The sequence below is a fragment of the Lepidochelys kempii genome, chromosome 13, assembly GCF_965140265.1.
Source record: "Lepidochelys kempii isolate rLepKem1 chromosome 13, rLepKem1.hap2, whole genome shotgun sequence".
In the NCBI taxonomy this organism is placed as follows: Eukaryota; Metazoa; Chordata; order Testudines; family Cheloniidae; genus Lepidochelys; species Lepidochelys kempii.
In genome coordinates this window covers 15,711,425-15,738,610 of record NC_133268.1, presented here as the reverse complement: position 1 = coordinate 15,738,610, position 27,186 = coordinate 15,711,425, and the positions used below count along the sequence as shown (strand labels likewise).

Genomic DNA, 27,186 nt, shown 5'->3' with positions numbered 1-27,186 from the left:
AAAAGCACCTTAAATCCCAAGTTTTGAAAGCACCTAAGGTACTCTTAATCCCAAAGTGTGACTGAAAGCCAATGGGACTCAGGCCTAAATCACTTTTGAAATTTGGATTCAAACTCCTTTGGAAATTTTACCCTGAAGCCCATTATTCAACCCATACTTATTCAAAGTAACTGACCCCAAACAAAAAGGGATGAATACTCATTTTATCTGGAACAACAACATGAAGAAGAGGAGCTAGTTTAAAACTAGAACAAAACGCAGAAGGCTACTACCTATAGGGTGCTGAAGAGCCATAGAGCAGATGAGTGGAAAGGTGATCATACAGGGTATTCATTTCAGGAAAAAGGTTTTTGATAAGCAATATCTTAAAGTTTGTCAGTAAGATGAATAGCAGAATATCTCTTAAATATCAACTTAAGCCATTATAGAAGGCAGTCCTTAACATGGTAACCCATTGTTCTGCACTGAAATACCTGTAAAAATCTCAGTTCATCTCTTGGCCCCTAGGACAGCAGGCTCTAAGGCCTTGTCTAGGCTAGGATTTAAAGGTGTCATTTTACTACAACAGCTAGCACCTGCTAACACATTTTAAAAGTCTAGCACAGACAAAGCCCACTGCCTTCAACACATGCCAAACCAGACAGTTAAAGCCTAAACACGTTAGCTAACACTACACCTTTACATCCCAGTTTAGATGAGGCTTAAAAGTGTGTGACTTGCTTCAGCAGCAACTCCTAGTAACCATTTAAGAATGACTCTTCTAGATGGCAGTAATTCTGTAACAGAACCCCACATAACTCATTCTCATCTGGAGGTCACAACCCCTGAGGTAAAGTGAAGGGCTAAAACTGAAGGTCCTTAAAGGTCTATCAGAAACGTATAGGGACCCCGAAAAAAATCTGATGTGGTGGTAGCTAATACAATGTTTTTATGAAATCTCTATAATAAATATTTCAGCAGAAAATTGAATCCAAGTGCCTCAATTCAAACCAGAAAGCTAAGTCAGATGTCATACTTACTTCTATATGTTCTTTACAGTATTCCAAACCAATATCACTAAGTATTTTTTTCACAGTTTTCCGGGCTTTTCTTAAACTGCCAAGGTTGTTGACAGGAAGTTGGAACATAGTTTCTATTGAAAAAGAAAGTAATAAGGGGAAAAGAAGTTTAAGTCAAAATATGTTTGGTCTCATGAAGAGCTGCATTTTTAATTCTCAGTAATATATTCTTACTTCACCCACATCACGGAACATAAAGAGCTGTCACCATTTCTTAAGAAAAACTAGTACATTTTCTCTCCGGTTTGTTCTTAAAATGAGGTGGGCTGTGAAAACTAGATGTTGTCAAACTTTAAAGGGAACACTCAACAGAAGAGTTGATGCAATGACTGCTGAAAAGAAAAAAGTCGAACCAAGCAGCACCTGGGGACAACTTTAAAAAATATTTCCATTTAGTGTAAAATTTACCTACTGTGTCAAAGCTCTTACAAATTCAGTCCACTCTTTTGTGCATATGGATACTAGCTCATCTGGAAGTTGAGAAATCAGGGCTCCAAAGAATTTTGTTTTTTTGAGAGACTTCTTTTAAATCAACCTATAGCAGGTTTCTTAGCTATATATCCAACAGCAGGAAAGTGAACTGGTTACATGTTCAATGACATTTCGCTCAAGATTTTGGGTAGCCCACGCTGTGCTCTTAGATACACTTAACATTTTTAAAATAACCCTATCACATCACCACCACATTGTGATACGGAGTCAGGGAAAGAACCTCTGTTCTCACAGAGAAGTTTCTGGTGCAGAACATTGAGCACATTGGGTTCAGTGCTACTCCATTTTCCATAAAGAAAAGGAGTACTTGTGGCACCTTAGAGACTAACCAATTTATTTGAGCATGAGCTTTCGTGAGCTACAGCTCACTTCATCGGATGCATGCCGTGGAAACTGCAGCAGGCTTTATTTATACACAGAGAATATGAAAAAATACCTCCTCTCACCCCACTGTCCTGCTGGTAATAGCTTATCTAAAGTGATCATCAGGTGGGCCATTTCCAGCACAAATCCAGGTTTTTTCACCCTCCACCCCCCCACACAAATTCACTCTCCTGCTGGTGATAGCCCATCCAAAGTGACAACTCTTTACACAATGTGCATGATAATAAAGTTTGGCCATTTCCTGCACAAATCCAGGTTCTCTCACCCCCTCACCCCCCTCCCAAAAACCACACACACAAACTCACTCTCCTGCTGGTAATAGCTCATCCAAAGTGACCATTCTCCCTACAATGTGCATAATTAAGGTGGGCCATTTCCAGCACAAATCCAGGTTTTCTCATATCCCCCCCACCCCCATACACACACAAACTCACTCTCCTGCTGGTAATAACTCATCCAAACTGACCACTCTCCAAGTTTAAATCCAAGTTAAACCAGAACATCGGGGGGGGGGGGGGGGGAAGGAAAAAACAAGAGGAAATAGGCTACCTTGCATAATGACTTAGCCACTCCCAGTCTCTATTTAAGCCTAAATTAATAGTATCCAATTTGCAAATGAATTCCAATTCAGCAGTTTCTCGCTGGAGTCTGGATTTGAAGTTTTTTTGTTTTAAGACAGCGACCTTCATGTCTGTGATTGTGTGACCAGAGAGATTGAAGTGTTCTCCGACTGGTTTATGAATGTTATAATTCTTGACATCTGATTTGTGTCCATTTATTCTTTTACGTAGAGACTGTCCAGTTTGACCAACGTACATGGCAGAGGGGCATTGCTGGCACATGATGGCATATATCACATTGGTGGATGTGCAGGTATACGAGCCTCTGATAGTGTGGCTGATGTTATTAGGCCCTGTGATGGTGTCCCCTGAATAGATATGTTTTTCTGAATAGAGTATTTTTTCGTATTTTTTCATATTCTCTGTGTATAAATAAAGCCTGCTGCAGTTTCCACGGCATGCATCCGATGAAGTGAGCTGTAGCTCACGAAAGCTCATGCTCAAATAAATTGGTTAGTCTCTAAGGTGCCACAAGTACTCCTTTTCTTTTTGCGAATACAGACTAACACGGCTGTTACTCTGAAACCTCCATTTTCCATATATCTGGATTTGATTTGAGTGGTTGACAAGCAATTAAAGATATCAGTAAAGACTGTAGTCAGCAGACTTCTTTACCATTAAAATGTGCACTGAAGACTTTACTTAGAGTCCATTTCAGGGTTCTATGTTTCTCTTTCAACAATTGCTGAGATCACCAATCACCTAGAGTAATGTAGTTTGAGGCAATCAAACACTGAGGGGGAGACAGAGCACCCTACACTGAGGTTGTCACAGGTAAATAAGGGAGAAACTATTTGTAAATTAATTCTAACTCCATTGTCTGTTACTGACTGGGAAAGTTTATGAACTGATTTTCAGATCAACTGTAAAGGAAAGGCTAAATTTGGTACTTTTGAAGCTACAGAGATTCCTGAATTCCCTAACAACCAGAATTAAGAGCTCATCCAACCCACAAGGCAACAGTTAGATCCACAGCCTCAGCAGGTTTGTGGATACTGGAATCCTCAGTTTATGTGTTGTTCCTATCACTGTAACAGCAAAGGACTGCACAACCATTAAGTCATATCCTGAAGTACAACAATGGGGCATTTGCACTGGAGGATGGTAGTGGTACAAGTGGTAGAAATCTGAAAAATGTCTCTTTTCTTCAGACATTATAGATACCTTTTCTGGGTACTAGAGATTAAAGGAAGTGTATCCTCACCCTTTTCTTTTTTTCAAGAAAAGTGAATTTCATTTTTTTTAAGAACTAAGGAATTATCAGAGGCGAAGAGCTTGTTTCAGTGAACTGTAACAGTAATGTTTGTTGTGACTGGAATACTTTAGAGGGCTAGCAGGTTTCACTGTTGGTAGCTATTATCTAGATATGCTGTGTGATTAAGTGGAAAACAATTCAATAAAATATTATTTTGTTTGAATGATACACATTTCTGCTCTTGTAAACTAATAACCCCATCACAGGGCCAAAATCTATCCCAGCTCCACTAAAAAAAAGTAGTGTCATTTTTAACCATGTCACTTGGCTTTTGATACATCTGTAGATACAGTTTTAACTCTTGCTCATCTTTACTTAAGTGTCATCTCTGGAATTTGAGATGATTAATAAGTAAGGCTAAGTTTTTGTCATGCATATTTTTAGTAAAAAATTCATGGAAGTCCGTGACCTGTCCCTAACATTTACTAAAAATACCAGTGACAAAATGGGTAGCCTGGGCAGCTGGGGATGTGCTGGAAGGAGGGCTGGGAGCTCCAAGGTCCTCCTCAGCTGGCAGTTCCAAACTGCATGGGTTCCCACTGCTGCCCACAGGGGACCAGTGGGGATTCCCCCTGTTGCCAGGTCCTGCCTGCTGCCCCCGGGGGTGTGTGGGGGGGCACGGCAAGGGAGCAGCATCGGGAAGCTGCGGGGCTCCCCACTGCCACCCACAGAGGCCGGGCAGCTGCCTGCCTCCACAGGTGGCAGGGACCCTGCAGCTCCCCACCAGTGCTGGCTGAGGTCATGGAGATCTTTCGAAGTTATGGATTCCGTGATGAAATCGCAGCCTTATTAATAAGACATCTACAAAAATACTATTTAAAAAATAGGTTCTCTTTTAATTCTATCATAAGATCAGTACCAATTTCTATTAAGTTATAACAAGACTGACAATGACATTTTCGTAAACTACAAATGTGTGTGGACTGTGATTACAGAACTATAGTTAGGTATCTGACAAACCCTCTTCCCCCCAAACCCTCACCACACACTCCTTCCAAAGTTTGCTTCTTTTGACTATCTACATACTGGCCTTTTCAGAAAAATGTCCTGGTATTTACACTGGTGCACCAGCTGTTAAATCAAAGTCCAGACAGCCTCTAGCATCTTGCCTACACTAGGGCTCCCACTGTTAACAACACTGCTGGTGGAGCTGAATTTGGCATTAGCAACGGTGTGAAGTTTTTCAGAAAATAAACCTAGAATAGACAAGGTTTCCAAATATATAAGTGCTAGTGCAGGTCACTGAAATCAATTTCACAAGCTGCAAACATTACTGGCAGCAAGTGCTGCTAGCCAATAACTGCCTCATTCTTAATTAATTCAAAAATGGCTCCCAAAAAAAAGCTGTGGATTGTCACAATATGGAAGTTTCCTATTAATACAATTTACAGATTATGTGGGAACCAGACCCAATTTGCAGAAAACTCTATGGTAAAATTTCAAAAGTGTCTAAACCATGGGAAGTGGAAACATTTTCATTCAAAAACTAATATAAATAACCCACTATATTAAAAGGTAAAAAAGCAAGGACATTTAGTGTAAAGATAGGTTTCAGAGTAGCAGCTGTGTTAGTCTGTATCTGCAAAAAGAAAAAGAGGACTTGTGGCACCTTAGAGACTAACAAATTTATTTGAGCATAAGCTTTCGTGAGCTACAGCTCACTTCATCAGATGCATTCAGTGGAAAATACAGTGGGGAGATTTATATACACAGAACATGAAACAATGGGTGTTACCATACACACTGTAAGGAGAGTGATCAGGTAAGGTGAGTTATTACCAGCAGGAGAGCGGGGTGGGGGTGGGGGTGGGGGGGACACACACATTTGTAGTGATAATCAAGGTGGGCCATTTCCAGCAGTTGACAAGAACGTCTGAAGAACCTATCCTTGCAACAAAGCCCGTTGCAAACTGTGTCCACAAACTATTCAGGGGACACCATCATAGGGCCTAATCACATCAGCCACACTATCAGAGATTCGTTCACCTGCACATCTACCAATGTGATATATGCCATCATGTGCCAGCAATGCCCCTCTGCCATGTACATTGGCCAAACTGGACAGTCTCTACATAAAAGAATAAATGGTCGCAAATCAGACATCAAGAATTATAACATTCAAAAACCAGTCGGAGAACACTTTAATCTCTTTGGTCACTCGATTACAGACCTAAAAGTGGCAATTCTTCAACAAAAATCTTCAAAAATAGACTTCAACGAGAGAATGCTGAATTGGAATTAATTTGCAAACTGGATACAATTAACTTAGGCTTGAATAAAGACTGGGAGTGGATGGGTCATTACACAAAGTAAAACTATTTCCCCATGTTTATCCCCCCCCCGTCAACTGCTGGAAATGGCCCACCTTGATATCCCCCCCCGCTGGTAATAGCTCACCTTACCTGATCACTCTCCTTACAGTGTGTATGGTAACACCCATTGTTTCATGTTCTCTGTGTATATAAATCTCCCCACTGTATTTTCCACTGAATGCATCTGATGAAGTGAGCTGTAGCTCACAAAAGCTTATGCTCAAATAAATTTGTTAGTCTCTAAGGTGCCACAAGTCCTCCTTTTCTTTTAGTGTAAAGATGTTTGCCTGTCTATAAATATTTCTACTGTGTTTAAAGTGTTTCAGGGATGACAGAGTTAACTCACTTGTAAAGAGTATTAGCAACAATGGAATGACAAGGACAGAATGAAAACATAATACTAATGGTCTATTTTCAAACCACAAACAAGGAAATTCAAAGATATTTCAATAGACTTTTGTATTTAATTTCCTCTAAGTAACACGTTTAAAGAAAACCCTAGTAATAATACTACCACAAACATCACGACTTGTTTGACATAGATACTGTGTAAATTCAAGTGGATCAACTGAATGCTATACAAGTTAAAATTACTGATGTAGCTTTAGAAGATTTAAATTTGAATGAGACTGAAGTACTAAAACAATTTCACTAAAGTACTTATGTATGCACAGCTACTTTTCAGAAGGTACATTTATTTTTAAAAAACAACACTAAAACTTCACCCTTACATAGCACTTTAATTTTAAGATCTCAAAACACTTTACAAACATTTAGTGACAGCATCCTGAAGTATATCTATTTTACAACTGAGGAAAATAGAGACCAAGAGGTTAAGTGACATATCGATGGTTTCAACAATTTAGTTACCAAGTTGGGAATGGAAGACGGGTGCCCTAACCAACCTATAACAACTAGGCAATATTGCCTCCCATTAAAATCAAAACCTTTCCCATTATAATTACCCAGTTAGATTATCCTAGTCCATTTCTCATAGAACAAGATGCAGACCAAAATAACTGCATTGCTACTGACATCTTTGATTAGAAGCCAAGGACTGAGTGGACCATGTTTCCTAGTCCTTCACTACAGTGCTGTGACACTCCGGGGGAGGAGGGGCAGAGGAGAGTGAGAGCCCGGAGAGAATCCTGAATTATTGCCTGTACTGTACCTGTTCTGAACAGGGGATTTCAGTTGCCCACTGTTGTGAATCCAGCATCTTTCATGAGCAATGAATTTACTTGTAATTTAAAGTAACAAATCTTTTTCAGTGAAGTGTATCTGTTACTAAGAGGGAGTCTGACCATTCAAAAATTAATTGCTCAAATAATTGAAGTCAGCCTTAGTGAATCCTATTCACCCTTTTGCAATTTTTTTTTAATTATGGTAAAGGTGAGGAAAATAATTTTGTGCCTCAGCTGGTAAATTTTCATTACTATTTTACAAGACTGATTCAAACTAACTAGTTATTGTACAGAAGTCTGCATTCAAACCCTTGATTTATTACTTGTTAAAGTAAATTCCAAGTTGGTCCACAAGGCCCTTTCCTCTTTCAGATCCCTCCTTAAGACCCACTTCTACAAAGACGCACACAAGAAAGGTAACCATAACATTCAGCTATTTTTAAAAATACAAGAGTATCTTGAACCATTATGCTGTGCATTAGGCTCTTCTGAATAGCCACATAATATTTTGATAGTCTCCCATCTCTGCCACCCCCCACCCACCTCCCAACGTACAGGTTGCCCTCTTTTTGTAGCATCGTGTCCCAGTTTTTAAAACTCTTCTGGTCAGAGACTATGTCCTCTTATTTGTATTGTGAAATGCTTAGCACATTTTTGGGTGCTGTAAGATTATGCAACTTAGGCCAAGATATAAACCCATAAAAAGAATGGTAAATGTTTCATAGTGGAAATAGGTATTTGCCCTCTAGGTAGAGCTCTGTGAATGAAACATCGTAATAGTATACATATTTGAGAACTCATGCAATATATTTAATATTAAAAAGAGCATTACATGTAATTACTTCCACAGATGAAACAGAAGTAAAGTCATAACTAAAAGTCCTAGGTGTTTAAGATACGTAATGTGACAATAACTATATTTTTTATATCATTGAAGCAAAATTCCTAATATGGCTCAGCTTTGAACCAGATATATTAAAAAATAAATATTTTCCAAGAGCTATTCAAATTGCAGACTTTTAATTTATACCAATAGGGCCAAGAAATGAAGTGACACTCAGTTAAGAACTGTAAAGTGTGAGAATTAGCAAAGTTCTACAGTAATTGTTTTCAAAGAAGACTAAGACTGATAGCTTATTTTTTCCACTTGGAAAAATTGCCGTTACGCAAGAATTTCAACTAGATCAGTGGTTTTCAATCTTTTTTCATTTGCGGACCCCTTTGGAAATCTTAGACCATCTGTGGACTCCCAGAGGTCCACAGACTACAGGTTGAAAACCAGTTAAGTAGTTGGTTGACTAAAGCCAATGGTTAGTAGGGTCATGTCTCATTTCTAATTTCCCAATTACCTTCATTTCCCCCCTTATTTTTAGTCTTTGGTTGAGTGAATTAAGTGACCCTAACATTCCTAAAAAGAAATGGAAACTCTGATTTGCAATGCATTCTCTTGGTAGAGTTGCTAGGAAACACCTATAGGCAAAGCCTTTACACATAACCTGGCTCGTAATGGACCTTAGATTTGTGATTCTAAAGAAATACCATTAGCTGGAATGCAAGGAGGCATTTCATTTATTTTTCAAAAATTAAATATGGCTAGAGAGATCACCACTAACATTTTTGAGGAGGTCAAATTGGATGGGACAGAGAAGAGAAGCTGTACCTTCAGAACAGGAATGCACTAAAAAAATGGGTTCTACAAAGTCCGAAGTTCCTTTCCCTCCCACACTCTGCCAAAGAAGTCAGAAAACATGATTTGCAATACTAATATTCTGCAATAAAAAAAAATGAAGACCAGACTTACAATGCTATTTCATACAATAGTGAGAACAGATTATTGTTCTTATAATGCATGTATATTTGCAAAGCAAAGTTATCCTTTACTTAAACTGAAGAAATTGTTCTCTCTCTGTACCCCGAGTTCTCATTAACTGCACTTGTATTAAGGCAAAAAATGATGAAAGAGCAGTCTCCGAATTTGACCAAGAAATTACACATGGCTCCAACAGCTTTTTCCCATAAAAAGAATCAAAAGAAATAAAGCAATATTGTTCTTGACAGAGTCACTAGATATGGTGCACATATCTACTTTACAGCAACTTCTTCATACAGTTAGATGTCTGCACAGTCTGCATCATACACACCAAAGACTAAACGAAGTAACATATAGTAGGACATGGGTAGAATCTGACTGACCAAAACTGACAATGAATTTTGAATCCAGACAGATGAAATCTTAGTAGTCACTTTACACCGTGATTCTAACAAAATCAATGAGTATCTGAGTTACATCTGTAAGGACAGCAGACGCTTGAGGGTATTAAATTTTCTGCAAATTTTGTTATATTCTCTAGAATCTAAGATTTCATTTAAAGAGCAGATCTAGTCCTGACTGCAAAGAATTTTTTTTTCACACCGTAAAACAACTGCTGTAGAGTCTGCTGTCAGGCAGCGAGACAAACGTCAACAAGGAGTAAGTTTTATTTGTTAATAGGGCATTTATTTTGAAGTTTAATTACAATCATTTGAATGCCAAGCATTGTTAACTGCTTCATTTCTAAGGAGATCAGCTATACTAAATTAGTCTGCGAATGCCAATTAACAGAAAGTATATCCTGCTCCAAGAGCATGAAGTAAAGAAAACTTGTACTAGTTATGGGTGGGAGGAACAATTAAGAGATCTTCATACCACTTGAACCCTCTTTCTGTCAAGGTTACTAGTGAAATCTAGTGGATATAAAAAAACCTGTTCTCTCAGAATTCTACCACCCATCTCCAAGAATACAGAAATCTCATCAGGTCTCTCAGATCTGAACTGACTTCCTTTTACAAGGAAGACCAAATGTGCCCAAAACAGAGAAGTCCACCTCTAGTACCTGAAAAACCAAAATCTGTTAATAGTCATATTTGCCAGGAAAACGTTCCCCTCTTGGAAAAGGATGTAGAAACTCTTCTGCCAGAAAGCCTGCTTTGCTCAGCGAACTGCCTTAGAAAGCTGAATCCACCTGATCCTTAAAAAAAAAATCCTCCTTAAAAATGGAAAGCCACTGCAGATTGAAAAATCTCCTGGCTCTGGTCTACACTACAAAGTTTTGATAGCAAAAGGCAGCTTTTGTCGACAAAACAATGAAGGTGTACACAGTACAATGCTCCTCCCGCTGACAAAACTGCCCTGCTTTGCCAACAAAATAAAACCACCTTGACGAGAGGTATAGAGCTTTTTGCGGCAAAGTTAGATCGACAAAGCATCAATGTAGACACATTTGTTTCATCGTAGTAACCGGCTTTCAGGAGGTATCCCACAATGCCCACTGTGACCTCCCTGCTGTTTTGAACTCCACTGCCCTGCATCAAGCTATATGGGCATGCACCCCTCCCCTTTCAAAGCCCCAGGAATTTCTGAAACTGCTCAGCATGGAGAACTCACACAGCTACTGCCCAGCTGAGCATGCCAATTCCCAGCAGCAAACACACTCCTGCCTGGACTACAAGGGAGGGGGTGGATCTCCTTGGTCAGTGGGGAGAGGAGACTGTGGGAGAACTTGGAGGGAATCACGGAATCAAAACATTAATGCAGAATCCTGCTCTCCCCGGCACTAGGCAGCGACAGGCAGGCAGGGCAGGCTGCTGCTTGGGGGTGGGGGGAAGAGACTTCTGTTCAGAGCCAAGGAGGAAGGCAGACTGTCCACCTCCCCCTGCTGCTGTACCTGTCTACCCTGAGCTGGGTGAGAAGGGGACACCAGTTGTCTGTGCACCAGCTTCTGCCACATGATTGGTTGCTTCCAGTTGGTGTTTGAACTTAAAGAGACAGTGTGCCAACACACTCACTGTCCCCCGTCCCCCACACAGTGTCTCTCACATACACATACCTCCAACCCCAACACACACACAGACACTCTCCCAACACACCCTTCCCCCCACTCACTCCCACTTCAATTGAAAAGCCGCTGCCAATCTAGTACCCATGGAATGATGGGATTGAGAAACCATCACATGATGCTGTACCTGCCCCCATGAGGCATTGCAAACCCTTCCCAAAACACCCTGCAGCCAGGTGCACAGTGGGATAGCTACCCACAGTACACTGCTCTCTGGGTCGATGCAAGAGCTGCTGTTGTGGATGCGCTCCACCAACACAAGGAGCATAGTGTGGACATGCAACAGCGATTAAATTACAGTGGTGGCTGTATGTTGGCGTAACTTGTGAGCACTGAATCACCAACATTAGCTGAGAGCCACAAGGAACCTCATACTGTTAAGGCCCATGATGGCAGAGAAAATGTACTCAAGCAGCTTCAGTGACTACATCACTACATTACTTCGCGCTCTTCTTGCACAGCTTTGAGATGAGAAGGCATAAATGGTGAGGGTTCAGAATGAATCTTACCAAATAGCTGTTTAAGCATGAAATTATTCCAGGACCTGGATACTCCTTGCCCAACCTAAAGCTCCTGGAAAGGAAAGGTCTTGGAAATTGTCTGCACCTGGGATGTGGGTGGTAGAAACTGTCCTCTACTGCCCTTGTAGATCCTAGATCTAATGACTCTTACCAGGAAGCTCTACTATAGGCCGCATTGACTGGTAATGGTGAAGCAGCCTGGTACTTTGATCTGCCAACAGAAGTCAGCACTGTATCTTGACATTCTGGGCTGTTATCCCAGTAAGAGCAGAAGATACCCATAATGAAGGCTCATATTGTGCCACAGCAGCTGTTGCACTTGGGCAACACCCCCCCTTGTCCCCGCTTATCATTTTAGAAGTTAGAAGAACTGGAGGAAAAAAGAACATTAAAAAACTGCACTGAAAAGCCAAAAATGAGAGACATTGCCTTTGCTGTTTTCCTCGTCAGCAAAGGCGGAGCAGGACTGAGAAGACAAATAAGGAGGAGTGCTGACGGGATAGAAGTAGTGTAGACTTTACACATTCATTGGATTGCCAATCCCTACTGGTTAAGAAGGAAAACTATTTATCTGATTAATAAATAAATAATAAGTTATAAATAATAATAATAATAAAATATGCTTGTATAGAGAACTCCCCATCTGTAGAACTCAAAGTGATTTACAAAGATAAGTAACATTACTCCTCCCATTTTTAAGATGGGGAAATTAAGTAGAGAGAGGTGAAGTGATTTACCCAAGGTCACAGAACAGCTGAGAACAGAACCTCTAGTCCACATTTGATAGACCATACTGCTTCTTCATTTTATCCTGTTTTAGTGGCAAGCAGGATACAGAATAGATTCTGCCAGTCTCCTGCATATTTTCACACTGATCCTAGTTATTCATGCACAATAATTTACAATGTGGTAAGTAAATATTTAATTCAGTGACTATCCTCTTTGTATTGAAATACCATGTACCCCTTATGCACACACACAAAATGTGTGGGGTGCAGGAGAGCCGGTAAAAATCTGCTGAAACAATTCTACTGAAAGATTCCCTAAACATTTCTATCATCCCTAGTCGTCAGCCACAACAGTTAGATCGGCCCATAGGCCAACCTATTTAAGTTTATATTCATGATTTAACTTGCAATTTGTGCCAGCTCCTCCATTTCTTTTTTCTCTGCCTGTTCTAGATTTCTGTCCCACCGACAAGCACATTGAGAAATCCAATGAATTTGAATCCAATGAAGGTGATGAATTCCAGTTCCCCTAAGTTTTCCTTGAAGGAACCAAGTTACACTAAAATCCACATTTAAAGGCTGTGCAGAACACTCCAGACTGAAAAAAAAAAAAGGATGCTTAAACAGAAGTATGATTTTACTTTCCTTCTGGTAGTAACTTTATTTATATCTCTTTGTAAAACCTGTATTACCCCCAAAAAGATCCTGAGAACCCTATCTCTACAAAATCCTGAATATTAATGAAACTAAGTGGTTTGGTGACAAACACATATTGATCTGGATTGAGTTTCATAAACACGTAGGGTTGCCAACTTTGACAAGCTATTCCGGGGGATTATTTTTTTCCAACATGACATAATGTCATTTTCATAAAATATCCTATTAAAATCTCCCAAATTGCTTTCAACAGTCATCGGGAGATCGATGCTGATTCTGGGAGACTCCACGCCAATCCTGGAGGGCTGGCAACCCTATACAACGGTCACAGGTCTACTATACAGTTTTGCTAGTATAACTTTCAAGTTACTCTTCCATGGTCAAACAACAGGCTGTGACAGAATTGGATGTGTCTACCAAACTGTGAACTCCATTTTCTATTCCAACCTTCATTTAATAATGTACCCTCCATTTTGGATTAGAACATCCATTTTGTATTAGGGACAATGGCTGACGAGCCATCACAGGGCAATCTAGGGCCATCAACTTTCATGGTTTTGCACTAGTAGTTGAAAGACTATATGACAATGACTACTTGTGGCACCTTAGAGACTAACCAATTTATTTGAGCGTAAGTTTTCATGAACTACAGCTCACTTCATCGGACGCACTCTTATGCTCAAATAAATTGGTTAGTCTCTAAGGTGCCACAAGTACTCTCCTTTTCTTTTTGCGAATACAGACTAACACGGCTGCTACTCTGAAACCTGTCATATATGACAATGGACTCTCTGCACTGAAGCCTGACTGAGGGCTGGTCTACACTGGGAGCTAACATCAGCATAGCTATCTCTCTCAGGGGTGTGAAAAATCCACAACACTAAGATGTAGCTATGCTGATCTAACCTACAGTGTCTACAGCTTATAGAATAATTCTTTTGTCGACCTAACTACCACCTCTCGGGGAGGTGAACTGCCTATGCAGACAGCAAAACCCCTCCCTTCGGTGCAGGTAGTATCTACATTGAAGCACTACAGCAGTGTGGCTGGAATGCTGCAACTGTGCATCTGTAGCAGTTTAAGGGTAGACATACCCTGGAGGAAGGCTGGAATTTCCCAGCTGGAGCACACAGGCAAAAAAGGGCAGTGGCTACTGCAGCGAGAGGGCTCTCCCTGAGCAAGAGGGTCATTCACCACAACATGCTGGAAGACCAGGCTCGAGAGAGAAGAGGATGCAGAATGATCAGTCTTTCAGGCTAGGCAGACCTGACTGGACTCAGAAAGGGTTACATCATATTTTTATTGGGGGGAGGGGAAGGAGTATCTCAGGGCTAGTTGGGATTTTGCAACGATCACTAACTCTCTAGTACTTTAAGAGCGATTATGGCTAATAAATTCCTTTGATAAGCCTGTATTCCTTACTTACCTGACACATTGTCCCTGAAGGAGTTAATCAAGAAGCTGAGCATGCCTACAATGAAATGGAACTCAGAGAGCATGTATTATCAACTGGAGTTGCTGGTTTTGGAATTTATAGCAGCCGGGCTGGGGAGCCCCACGTCCCAAGGAAGGGTGGCAGAGACAGGGTCTGAACCTGGAAGTGTCCCATAAGAGACCTAGAGCTAAGAATAGTGATTCTGAGGGCTTAGTCTATTCACAACAATCTGGTGTCTGTCCAGCAAGGGGAACTGGGCCAGCCTGTGACATGGGGTGAATTGTTCAGCTATAAATTAGTTACTTCTCCTTTTGAAGGTGTCACCCAAACTCCTGAGTACTTAGCTAATGTAATGTAATGCAATAAGGTCAACTGATATTGGGGCTAATACAAAGCCTGTTGTCCTCAATGGGAGCCTTTCCAGTGCCTTCAAAGGGTTTTAGACCAGACCTGTTGTAACTCTGAACAGACCTCAACGGAGGATTACTTTTGCTTCACTGCAAAGTGACCTTAAATATAAATTTCACACAATGCAGCATTTGGGGTACAATTCCTAGCTATCTGCTCTTACAGTTTTATAAGCTTGTCAACCAAACTATATCAGAAAAATTATTAAAATGGTGTGAAAAATATTGCATAACATCTTTAATTACTTTCTGGATCACAGGGAGGTGTGTACACCAGGGCTCTGAACAAAAACAGAATTATAAAAATTGTGGAAGAATTTTGCTTCATTGCCAGAGGAATTAACAGTATGAATACCCTAGATGCAGAAGACCACAAAGTTACTCCACTTTCTACGGACACATGACAAGAGCAAAAAAGATAAAAAAAGAGCTCTTAGTAGGCAAACTGAGTTTACTCATAAGAGGAATTTTAAACCAGTCCTGTACTCTTCATGATACTGGCAGCTCAAATTCCTCATTTAAGTATTCTAGTATTTAGATCTACTCACTCTTCTGCAAACAGACCCCAAGTGACCTTCAGCTCCTCTTCCTGGCTCTTTAAATTCCAGATGAAGAGGCAGCTGCAGACATATAGTGGCCATTTTAAAACAATCTAAACTGTTGCAGATTGCACAGCCTCCTCTATTAAGTTAATTTACTTTTCTTTGCCCGGTAACTTTTAAACCATATGTTAGCCTTTAACAAGAATAATCACCTTCACTGTATGGTATAAAACTGTGAATTTCACACCTCCAAACTAAGGTAGCTATGTAATCCAATCCCCTTAGCAAACCAGGTACCATGTGACAGTTAGCAACCCAGACAATCACTTCAAAGCAATGGAAAAATAGAGGGTTTTTGCAAGACTACTAGGAAAAATACTAAGTATTAGAAAATGTTAACTAACACTATGTGTTAACACTCAGTATAGACAAGGACTGAAAAGTCAATGTTTTACACAGTATTAGAAAACGCTAATGGTTTTCCTTGGAAGGTAAAAGTCCCTTGCTTCATACCTAGAGCCCCATTTTCCACAAATTCAGAACAAAACAAAACATACAAAACCAAAAATGAAAAAAACTCATCCATCAGCAGTAGCTCCTGGTGCTTCTTTCCCCCAGGGCTTTGTCCGGCTCCCCACTCAAGGTGTGGCAACGTGGAGCACAGGGTCACAGCAGTACTCAGGTCTGGTCCAGCTGCCTGCCTCTCTGTCATGACAAGGGGTAGTCAGACAAAATTTAAGTGATTGGCATTGCAACCTGGTGACAGAGGGACAGCTGGGCCAAACCTGAGCACAGCTGCGATTCATGCGTCAGGCTGCAACACCCAGAGCAGGGACCAACCCCAAAGAACTGCTGCTGCTGTGGAGTGAGTGTGGGTCATGTTCACTCTGCAACAGCCCCCGGGGCCTCCCAACCCTCTTGGGTGTCAGCACTCCCCCCCCCCCTTGAATAAAAGAAAGTAACAAAATTCCCAAAATTCTGAGAGAGAGAGAGAGAGAGAGAGAGAGAGAGAGAGAGAGGGGCAGGCTATTTTCAGAGCCTCATGACACTTTCTTTTATATATACATATATTACACCCTGACATTTTATATCTATATATCTATTGATAAATAACTAAATAACTAAATAAATAAAAGAGTGTCACAAGGCTCTAAAAATAACCAATATTCACAACCAGAAAGGTAAGAACCCACAGGAATGCATGTGTCCAGGGAATGTACTCCAACTTGCCACAGGTGCTTCTTTCTCACACAAAGGAGAAGAGGAAAGAGGAAGCTTCATCACATACCCTCTTGCTAAGAAGCTTCCCTCTTAATTTAATCCCGGAATGAACTAGTTTCTACTCCAGAATGAGAAAAGCCCCACTTTCCAGCTAGTCTACAATGACCAGGCCTTTTACAGAGAAGAATCTCTGAGTCCATCATCTCTGTTACTCCTGTACAGTCATTTTATAGACTCTGAATATAATCAAACTGAACAGTTTCTCTATTTCATAAGAAAAATTGCCCCTTGAGGTTGAAAAGTGACTATTCAGAGAATACTACACTTCTGACACTGAGCAAATTTTGTCACTTTTTAAAAGAGGACAATATTTCCTCTGACTTGAGAACGTCACCCAATCAGGTGTCCCTGAAAAACAGAAGAATCAGAGACTGACATTTTTGAAAGTTATTCAGAAGATTAACTTAATAGTGGTTTGATGATCCAAGCTTCATTGCCCTTAAAGGAGGAGACATTTTATATGACTACTGTTCTATACCAATAAACACAGTAAATTATTAGTGTCCATAATTCCACGATCTTTTCAGAAATGTTGTGGTAAGACCTATAAACAATCACAAAGGAATAATTTTACAAGAAGCCATTCCTGCACAAAGGAACCAAGATAACCCAAGCTTTTCCTCATGGTGAAACTTTATCACTTCATCAAAGCATTACTAATCCAAAATTTTACCATCTCCTCATTAATAAGAGGTCAGTTTATGCCACTTGGAAGACTACAATTACCAGCATATTTGGAATTGCCAGATAAGCTTCTACATGTATGAACCTAGACATTCCAGCAAGTTATCTGCACATCCAGAACTTAATTTGCAAGGAGCTACTTCGCGAAAGTGCACTTTTCCAAACAAAAAGTCCTTTAAAGCACTATACAAAAATTGAATCTAAGAATATTTTACTTCTATTTAAAAATCTCAAATTTTGAAATACCGAAGCGTTAGATACCCCAATGCTTTTTAAAATGGACACTGAAGTATTTGCCCAGTACGGAACCAAACATGCTTTTTAAAATAAAATAAAATAAAATAAAATAAAATAAAATAAAATAAAATAAATAAATAAATAAATAAATAAATAATATGTAAAGTCAAAATCACAGATAAGTTTTCACTCCTTTCTTATGCACCTCTCTTTGGCTGTCTCAATCCCTTTGTGATTTCTGTGCACCATAATTCTAAATTTCACTACACAGCTGCCAGTGGAGCACAGACTAGACTGACTGGAAAACAGAATTAATCAAGAAAAGGAAGATAACAAGGAAGTGCTCTTCTGGCATCAGAAACCAAAATTAGGAAGGAAGAATGAGAAAGAAATAAAAAGAGAGCAAAGGGAAGCAACAGAATGTAAAGCAAATGCATGAAAATAAATGTAGCTTGAGTACATTTGTTAATTCATAGTGGTACTGAGTTTTCCTGGCAGATGGCTCCCAGAGCTGTGCATTTGTTGTGCAGGGAAAGCCTTCAGAGTGGGGGTTGGCAAGGTGTCAGAGAAAAGTAGTGTTAGGGCAGAATACTGCCAACTAATTAAAGAAACAAGTATTTTTCAAGTCAGTTGTCACAGCAAGCAACTTTCCTTACCCTACCCCTACAACTCAAAAAAATTCAAGCCCTCTAACTTAGCTCAGGGGTGGGCAAACTACAGCCTGCAAGCCGTTTTAAGCCGGCCCGCAAGCTCTCACTGGGGAGCGGGGTCTGGGGCTTGCCCCGCTTCGGCGATCCAGCCAGGGTGCCAGGTCAGGAGCCGCACCATGTGGCTTGGCGCCGGGTTGGGGTCCGCACCACACAGCTCCCGGAAGCAGCTGCATGGCCCTGCACCTAGGGTTGGGGGCCACTCCACATGTAGGGGCTGGAGAAGGGACATGCCACTGCTTCCGGGAGCTGCTTGAGGTAAGCGCTGCTCAGAGTCTGCACTCCTGAGCCTCTCCCCACGCCCCAACACTGATCCCCCTCCCACTCTCCAAACCCCTTGATCCCAGCCTGGAGCACCCTCCTGCACCCCAAACCTCTCATCCCCAGCCCCACCCCAGAGCCCGCACCCCCAACCAGAGCCCTCACCCCCTCCTACACCCCAACCCCAATTTTGTGAGCTTTCATGTCCCACCATACAATTTCTATTCCCTGATGTGGCCCTCAGGCCAAAAGTTTGCCCACCCAGGCCTCAGCTAGTTTATCTGGAAATAGCTAATGCTATAATAAAATGTTTTGTACAAGTTAAAATTAGTATGATGCCATATTTAAGGAAAAACACAAAATGCAACATAATAGCAGCAATACTAGGGTTTCTCACCTACTTACGACTTAATCTCAAATGTTAAAGCACAAATAAAAATTAAAGGCAATCACTGATTTGGACATTAGGGCTGAGGTTTTCAAAGCTGCCTAGACAATCTGGATGCCTAGCCAGTGGCTTTGAAAATCTGAGCCTAAATCTTCGGCCCTAAGTCAATTACTGGGAAGACAGAAACTGGTAGATAATGAGATGGAATTTAATTCATTTCTGACTTCCTGTCTTTCCAAACTATCACTGCTGTGTTACTATTTACAATCAGTTGAGAAGGAGTATTGTTCCATGGGTGACACGTTAACATGAGCTCTCCTGAAAAGTGTTTACTGTTGTCAGTATCCCCTAGATAGCACAGAAGCCCACCAGTCCTGCAAGAATAAACACAGCAACATCCAAAGCTGTAAAGATGAGAGCAAATAAACATCCAACTTACACATGATACCATCCCTTTATCAAAGGGCTCTATATTTTGAAACAGCAGAGGATTTAAACTGATTGAGTATCAAACTGAGCACTCCAGAGGGCCAGATTCTCCTCAAGCTCAATTCCTTTGCCAGCTTACAAGTGCAGAGTTGGGATTTTATTAACGTTGCAAGTCATTTTTATAATACTGGATAGAAAGGAAAATCACATGAGACTTAAAAAATGTGATTTTAAACAAGAGGGAAGCAATTTCTTGCTTATCTACTGTGCACTGCTATTTATTTCTACCAATTAAATGGATATTTTATGAGACACTGCAACACTTCTTAGACTCACCATTTAAAAATACTGAGCCTGTTAGATAATTTTTTAAAGTGTACACTGGTAACTTCACACTAATTTTTATAAGGACAACTTCCCTAAAATGCTATTTTCCCTCCCCAAAATTGAGGCTGCAACAGGAAAACCAATAACTATGCTTCTGGGTGACATTACAAATTATATGTATATAATTTTGACTCTTTCCATAAACATATTTGGGTGATCCTTCCTCTCTATGCTGTGACTATTTTACTCTTGTACAAAAGTATGGAAACTTTTGAGCACTTCAGTGACTTGGATTAGTGTGATGAACTGCAAAAGAAAGTGTCAGATCTGTGTACACACAAGAGATGGGCAAGTTTGCAAATACTTGTATGCCCTAATAGTCGTCTCTGCCACTGCGCTTTTTGGAAATAATGCAAAGCGTAATCTGTATGCACCTGCACTCAAACAGCCAATCTTGTACACCCTATTAATGTAAAGACGACTTAGTCGGAGTTGGAATAAGTCCCATCTTATTTACCTAAGAAAACATGTTTTTACAAGCAAGTTACTGTGTTACACAGGAAAAACAAATCTGACATTTCCCTGGGATGCACCATGACATCAAGCTGTTTTTGACAATAAGAGGCACCACTACAACCAAACTTTTTGAACAGATGGATTTTTATTTGGAAGCTTGTCTCCCAGCTTCACATCTAACATATTCGCAAATATTTTAACACCTGCATTTTAAAAGGTCAGAACAGCAAGAGAGACCACAGAGAGAATTTATACTACTACAGCTATACTAAAAAGACCTTGCTCTAAATCTTTACACATTTTGAAAAAAGTCTCAGTTTTGCTTTTCTAGTTGCAACTCTTCAGCTCCATAATCCAGCTGTGGCCTAAATACTCAGTGAAGACATTCTAGCAGGTAAAACAGGTGAATTATTAGGTTCAACACTGGATGCCCAAAGTTAAGGCCCAAAACTAAGTGCAACTCAAGCAGTTTAAAATATAGTCTCTATGACCCCTCACCTTTAATATGGAGGTGCAGCCCATGGACACTATTTGTTTCATGCAATGTTCCATCTTGTTCCACAACCACTCCTACAGAGAAAACTTGACAACAGTCTATTATTTCATAACAGACCCTAATCTTGGAACACCTCCCTTTTCCTGTGCAAAAGTATATTCCCTCTACTTGAAGTCCATTTTCACTTATCCTTCTAGATGACTGAATTGTATTTAGTTAAATCAGTTGTAAACTACTCAGGGCAGGAGCTTTTGCTGTGTCTGCAAAGTGCAATGCAGACTATACGATTGCAATGCAAACATTCAAAAGGTTATATACCCCAGCTGATCTACGTTAGAGGGGAAAGACCTCCAGATTTTTATAGTGAATTTGAAAAAAGCCTACCACTCTCTCACATATTAGGTATTTCACATTATGTAGTCTTTTCCTGTCATCTCTACAACAGCAGACACATACTAATCCAGAGTCGGTGGGGGTTAATCAAAAATGCTAGTGACAAAGGTTTAGCATAACAAATCAAGCATAACTGAAATGGACTAGCCAATACACTATCTATATAGAGTCTACTGTGTTTGTAGGATGTCTGTCTTGATGATCTACATAAAGCAGAGGTAGGCAAACTACAGCCCGTGGGACCGTCCTGCCCAGTCCGAGCTCCCGGCCAGGGAGGCTAGCCCCCGGCCACTCCCACGCTGTTCCCCCTCCCCTGCAGCTATGCGGCAGCGCGGCTTGCACCCGCCCAGCTCCCAGGCTTTCAAATAAGCCTGTTCTGCCACTCTGAGTGGCAGGTGGTGGGGGGAACGGGTTGGATAAGGGGTAGGAGGTCCCGGGGGGCAGTCAGGGGACAGTTGGATGGGGCGCAGGTTCGGGGCAGGGGGCGCCTGTCAGGGGCGGGGGTGAGGATAGGGGTTGGGATAGTCAGGGGACAAGGAGCGGGGGGATTGGAAGGGTTGAGGGTTCTGAGGGGGGCAGTCAGGAGGTGGACAGGGGGTGGGGGCCACGCTGTTTGCGGAGGCACAGCCTTCCCTACCCGGCCCTCCATACCGTTTTGCAACCACGATGTGGCCCTCAGACCAAAAAGTTTGCCCACCCCGACAAAGTCTGATCTACATAAAAACTGGTTTGTTGGGGCTTGTCTACACTACGCAGCTTTTAGCAACAAGACTGTATCGACACAGTGTAAATGCTCTGTTGGTATTTTGTCAGCACTTTTGCCAACAAAATACTTCCAGCCCCAGGAGTGGCATTACCTTTGTCGGCAGGAGCGCCACATTCACACTGCCACTTGCGTCGGTAAAACTTTTGTCTTTCTTGGGGGGGCTTTTTAAAGTATCCGTGAAAGACAAAAGTTTTGTGGACAGTGTCGCAGCGTAGACAAGCCCTTGTTAACATATATAACAACTTCCAACTTCACTCAATCAAGACGTGGAGAGAGGTAATCTCTGTTTACCAAATTATGTGCATTTTTCTATTAATTGATTGTGCTACATTTCACTTTGCAGCACCCTCTCCTTTTAGTAGTTTCTCTATTAGGTAGTTATTTCTCAAAAAATACTTAACAGCACAACCAGGATTCAATCAGCATACAGGACAAGCATTGGTGCAATTCTCAAATTGCAAATCTTTAAAACAGATTTAATTTCTCCATTGGTTGTAAACCAGCACTACATTATTGTTGTTTACTAATCCAAACTTTATTTATTCAATACAATTTTCAGTGTACTTTATCTTTAGCATTTCATCAGTACTTTGATTTTATTCCAACAGATATTATGAAGAAACCTTAGACTAATCTAAATATCACATGAAACTGAATAAGGCTGCTGTAAAGGTTGGTAGAGTTAAAATTTTACTTTTTTCCTTCTATCCATTTGGAAAGTAATTTTTTTCCCCCTTTTAAATAAGTGACCTTCTCTCTTCCCCCTACGTTCCTCCCATTATACAGAGCCCAGCTACTCAGCATACTTTTCAGAGTAATTTATGTGGAAATGATTGAAAATTGTTTTTAAACATTTCATTTACAAGCTTCCAATGAGTTATAAACAATGAAGTTGTCATTTAAAAGTAACATATACCTTGTAAAACTAAGGAATAACTTCACTTAAAGGGACACTCAATCACATTTTTCTCAGGATTATTTTATCTACGCATTACAAGTGACAGCTAAGTTTACTATACAATTGAGATGAATATATTTCTTCCAGTTTTTTTACTTTGTGCATGACAGTACTTTGACAATCAGTTTCATCATTTACCCATATAATCAGCTTCCCCTTCTGTGTGTGTTTTTATACATAAGAAGAAGGGAAAACATTTTGTAAAGAGCCAGTAAATTAACTGTAAAACCAAGAAGACAGTCAGGGTGACTCAAACAGGTATGGTACCTGAAAATTTACTTTTTTAAAATGTATCTAGATTTCAAGTTGGTGTTCCTTTAAGTGTAAAATTGCCAAATTCTACACATTCAGCCCATTTCCTCAATTTTTTTGCCCATACTTCAAACTCTTCCCATTTTTATTCAGTACATATTATGAGGCATTTACCTCCAAAATTAATGGTGCTTGGGTGTCTCAGACTCATTGGGCAAGTTTCATGCAAAAGCCTCCAAAAATAATTCTCCTTGCAGAACGCCCACCTCAGCGATTATATTACACCTACTGTGTGAGGCCAAAGCCCGGACATAGGAGAAGGCTCATATCCTGCTGTACAAAACAAAGTGTTAAAGACAAGAGATAAGAATGTAATAAGGGTAAGTCTTACATTTATAAATTATGTTTCATCATGAAGGACTAATGCCCATTGTGAATCATACATACAGGTATCACGACTGAAATAGAGGTACTGCTAGAGTTTAACCCAGCAGCCTTCCTTCATTGGCAAAGTTTCAAAACATTTTAGCAGGTTTTAAATTTTAAGCAAAAAATTCCTCTATAGTACACTATATGACACTATAGTAGAATATTTTGATATTCAGAACTCAATTACCCAAACTGGAATTCCACCAGGATACCACAACTAACACTGCTATTCACATGCCATCTTTTGATCTCACAAGCAGTTATGGCTTCCAGTTTTACATCTCATCTGAAATACAGCACCTTCAGCATGACAGTGCCTCCACAGCCATGATTCATTCCTGATGAAGAGGTGAAGTGCCACCTACTGAGTCACCAACTGTACCTGTTTTCTCCTTGGAGGGTTTCCATCCAAATACAGACCCATCTTGCAATCTAGGGTTTTAGGAGATCATATAGCCCAGGGTAATACGGCTGTCAACCACAACCATGAGGAAATATATTCAGTAGGGCAAGATTCAGATGAGCAGTCTCATTCAGGTTCGTATCTGCTGGCACTAAGATGTGAAGTAGATTATCCTGGGTGTTGGAATGTATTAGACTATGTTCTATAACCCACTTGCTGCACTTTAATTCATCTCACTCATTCATGTTAATAAATGAATCAATGTACTTCTATTTTAGGCAGGTTTTGAAGCAGAACAAGACAGGTAACTTCAGTGTAGGGAACCAGGAGTGAACAAATCCATCAAAGCTTCCAAAATATCTTTTAGTTGACCATTAACTTATTAGAGCTTTTCAGACAGAGGAGAAAAAGTTTACCAGATTTTCCCCATGAGTTGTTTGATTCAAGTGATAGTCTCATGGATTTCAAAAATTTCTGACAACATCCACACCCTAATAAAGTATTGGCACCACTACAGGTACTGGATTAAGTTTCTGGAAATTTGTGGACTAAGTTTATTATGGAAATAAAACTTTAATGGGCTGATATGACACAATATAATATATTAAATACATAAGTTTAAAGCAAAGACTTAAAATGTAACTATTGTTTTAAAAACCTCAGAATTTACATTCTAAAGAAGAGATTTACATTACATACTAGTAAACTGGGCTATTGACTAAGATTGGGGGAACTGAGTTATTTTATTTGAAAAATATTTTTACTATAAACAATAAATTTATTTCCCTGCCATACTGGATTACTTTTCTGACAGAGGACTGGACAGAATGAATAGTCAGTCCTTTGCATTTCTGTCAAGTCCCGATCACTTCATATTCCTCTCTTCCACCTGAAGACCAATTATATAAACTACCTGCCTGGCTGAGGCCTGTTTGGAGCACATCAGTTACAATTACTACATCAACCTGAAGATGTGATCACTGAGCAAAGCAAGGCACTTCATTCTGTACCAGGGTCAAACAAGTCCACCCCCAAAGACTGAAACTAGTTACTCTACATGGTACAAATCATGATCATCAAGCCTCTGGCATTTTTCTGAATTTTAAAAATCGTGAAAAGTTTTCTCCAATAGCAGAGTCTCATTTTACTGACACTTTATTACGAGTTAAAGGGAATTATTGGTTGAGATATAAAAAGTACAACACAATACATGTATCAGAACTGGCTGCAGCTGCATGCTTCTTATTCAAAGAAGTAAAACATGTTAGTTTCCTATGAGACTCCACTTTTTTCTCTGGCTTCACTAGTCAATGTACATTTTAAATGTGGTCTATTTCCAAAGACCCCCTTAGTTAATTATATGCAGTAGCATGCTCTGAGAAGCCAGCCATGAAAGTAGAATGAATAAAAGACTGTTAATACAACATTATAGTTGAGATTTTTGAACATACTATTCTGAAAATATTAAATTATGGCTCCCCCAGTAAGAGAAATGCAACCTCCTTGTGCCTATGAACTATTCAGCCATGTATCCTATTGTGCTCTGCACACCACAAGGTGAATGATGGGAGATGCCTGTTTACCAGGAGGGGGCTGGAACACTGGCACCTGAACATTCCACAGCAGTTGAGCCAAGCGGATTTGACCAGCAGGCAGAAACAGCACCAAGAGCCTGGGGGACAGAATAGAGAGAGATGGGAGAGAAAGCCAAGATAAAATAAGGAAAAAACACAGCAGGGTCAGGGACATCACAGAGAGAAAAAAAAAACAGTGACAAAAGCCAGAGAGAGAAGTGGCAGAGAAAGAAAAGCTGACACAGAAACCTCCCTGAAAAGGTAAGTGTGGCTTCTGGATAGCTTTGTTCCTGCACTGAGAGGAATAAATGGTTTGAATCCTGACACAGCCATTTGTTTACATTAAATACTTCATTTTCCCTCTGTCAGACTACTCCTCACATGGTAGTAAAACAGCTCCAGCCGACTTTCAGAGGTGCTGAGCACCCACAGCTCCCTGTGAAACCAATGGGATTTACTGGTGCACACCACTTCTAGAGAGTCACCACTGATGTTTCACTCTTCCAGTAACAGCTATAAACCTATGAAGGAGATTGGTTTTCAATATAAAACACATTACACTCGTGGTAATTTCTTTATGGACAACAAAAACACCTATTTCACCCCCACTCTGTCACAAACAACAGATACTGTACTCAGCTTGTCAGCTGGTAGGAGTTCACTCATGGTAGATCGATCCTTAAACAAGGGCTTGCTTTCACTGCTACAGTTAAGGAGTTACTCTACTCAAGCTAACCTAGCTCAGGAGTGGACACACTGTGAACCACACTGCACTCAAACTACACAGAGCAAATAGATTTGCAGAATGAGGGGATTAGCAGATAATGAATTATACTAACTCCAGCTGTAGCCTGTAGCTGCATCCTCACTGCATTACTAGCTCTAACAGCAGCAGCACTTGAGTATCAACCCTGATGAGCCAGTAAAGCTCAACTTAACTCAAACTAAAGATTTGGGCGTGTGGAGGGGAGTCAGGTTAAGGGTGACTGGAGTTATACCTTGAGTTAACACCGTAGTGAAGCCCTGAGATTAGTCTGATGGTCCTAACTACATGTATATCTATGGTGCAATCAAAGTTGTAATTGCAGCACATTCAGACATACCTGCCTACCTTTAATCTAGCTAGCCCTGACACCAATAGCAGTGAATACGCAGCACAGACTTCAGTGTGGGCTAGACTCCCAAGTGCATACCCAGACTTGTACTTGGGCAGGTAGGCCTCACTGAATCCCATGCTGCCATGGCTTCACTGCTATTGGCAACTGCAAACTACAAAAAGCTAGCATGGTATGTCTAACCACACAATCCGAATGCAGTGTAGACATATCCTATGTGCTCATAGGTTGTGTCCACAGTTGGACTGAGACTATGCTAGCTGCTTTTATAGGATGAAAACTTGAAAAAGACATCACATACCTTCTGAAAATTTTGTATGTGCTAGTTTCAATACCAATATCACTATAACTTAAAGTAAGAAACAATTATTTCTTTATTTGTTCAGTTTGTTTACTTTGTACAGTTTACTTCATTATGTACAGTCAAGTCCCACCTCCTCCCACCCAACTAAATCAGTTTCTCCACTACTGGAAAGTCCAACTCCTAAAAAAAAATTTTT

The 27,186-nt window shown here is 40.4% G+C and overlaps 2 protein-coding genes across 12 annotated transcripts in view; one reads left to right on the top strand and one right to left on the bottom strand.

Annotated features, from left to right (window-relative positions):
- BCAS4 (breast carcinoma amplified sequence 4) overlaps positions 1–13,058 on the top strand; it is an 88,096-nt gene extending 75,038 nt beyond the window's left edge. For 2 of the 3 annotated variants that reach the window (XM_073309419.1, XM_073309417.1), the window contains 2 exons: positions 7,678–7,721; positions 12,883–13,058. In XM_073309419.1, the coding sequence (XP_073165520.1) occupies positions 7,678–7,721; positions 12,883–12,962 (124 nt within the window). In that variant the 3' untranslated portion in view covers positions 12,963–13,058. Of the gene's footprint in view, positions 1–2,725; positions 2,808–7,677; positions 7,722–12,882 lie in introns of all 3 variants that reach the window. The other variant, XM_073309418.1, reaches the window with a different exon arrangement.
- Positions 1–27,186, bottom strand: part of ADNP (activity dependent neuroprotector homeobox) — a 44,612-nt gene that overhangs the window by 6,919 nt on the left and 10,507 nt on the right. For 2 of the 9 annotated variants that reach the window (XM_073309408.1, XM_073309406.1), the window contains exons 2-4: positions 23,340–23,498; positions 20,799–20,870; positions 1,020–1,132 (exon numbers count right to left, since the gene is read on the bottom strand). In XM_073309408.1, coding sequence (XP_073165509.1) covers positions 1,020–1,132; positions 20,799–20,870; positions 23,340–23,376 — 222 coding nt within the window. In that variant the 5' untranslated portion in view covers positions 23,377–23,498. Of the gene's footprint in view, positions 1–1,019; positions 1,133–20,798; positions 20,871–23,339; positions 27,127–27,186 lie in introns of those variants that run through there. The other 7 variants (XM_073309412.1, XM_073309411.1, XM_073309415.1 and 4 more) reach the window with 5 other exon arrangements.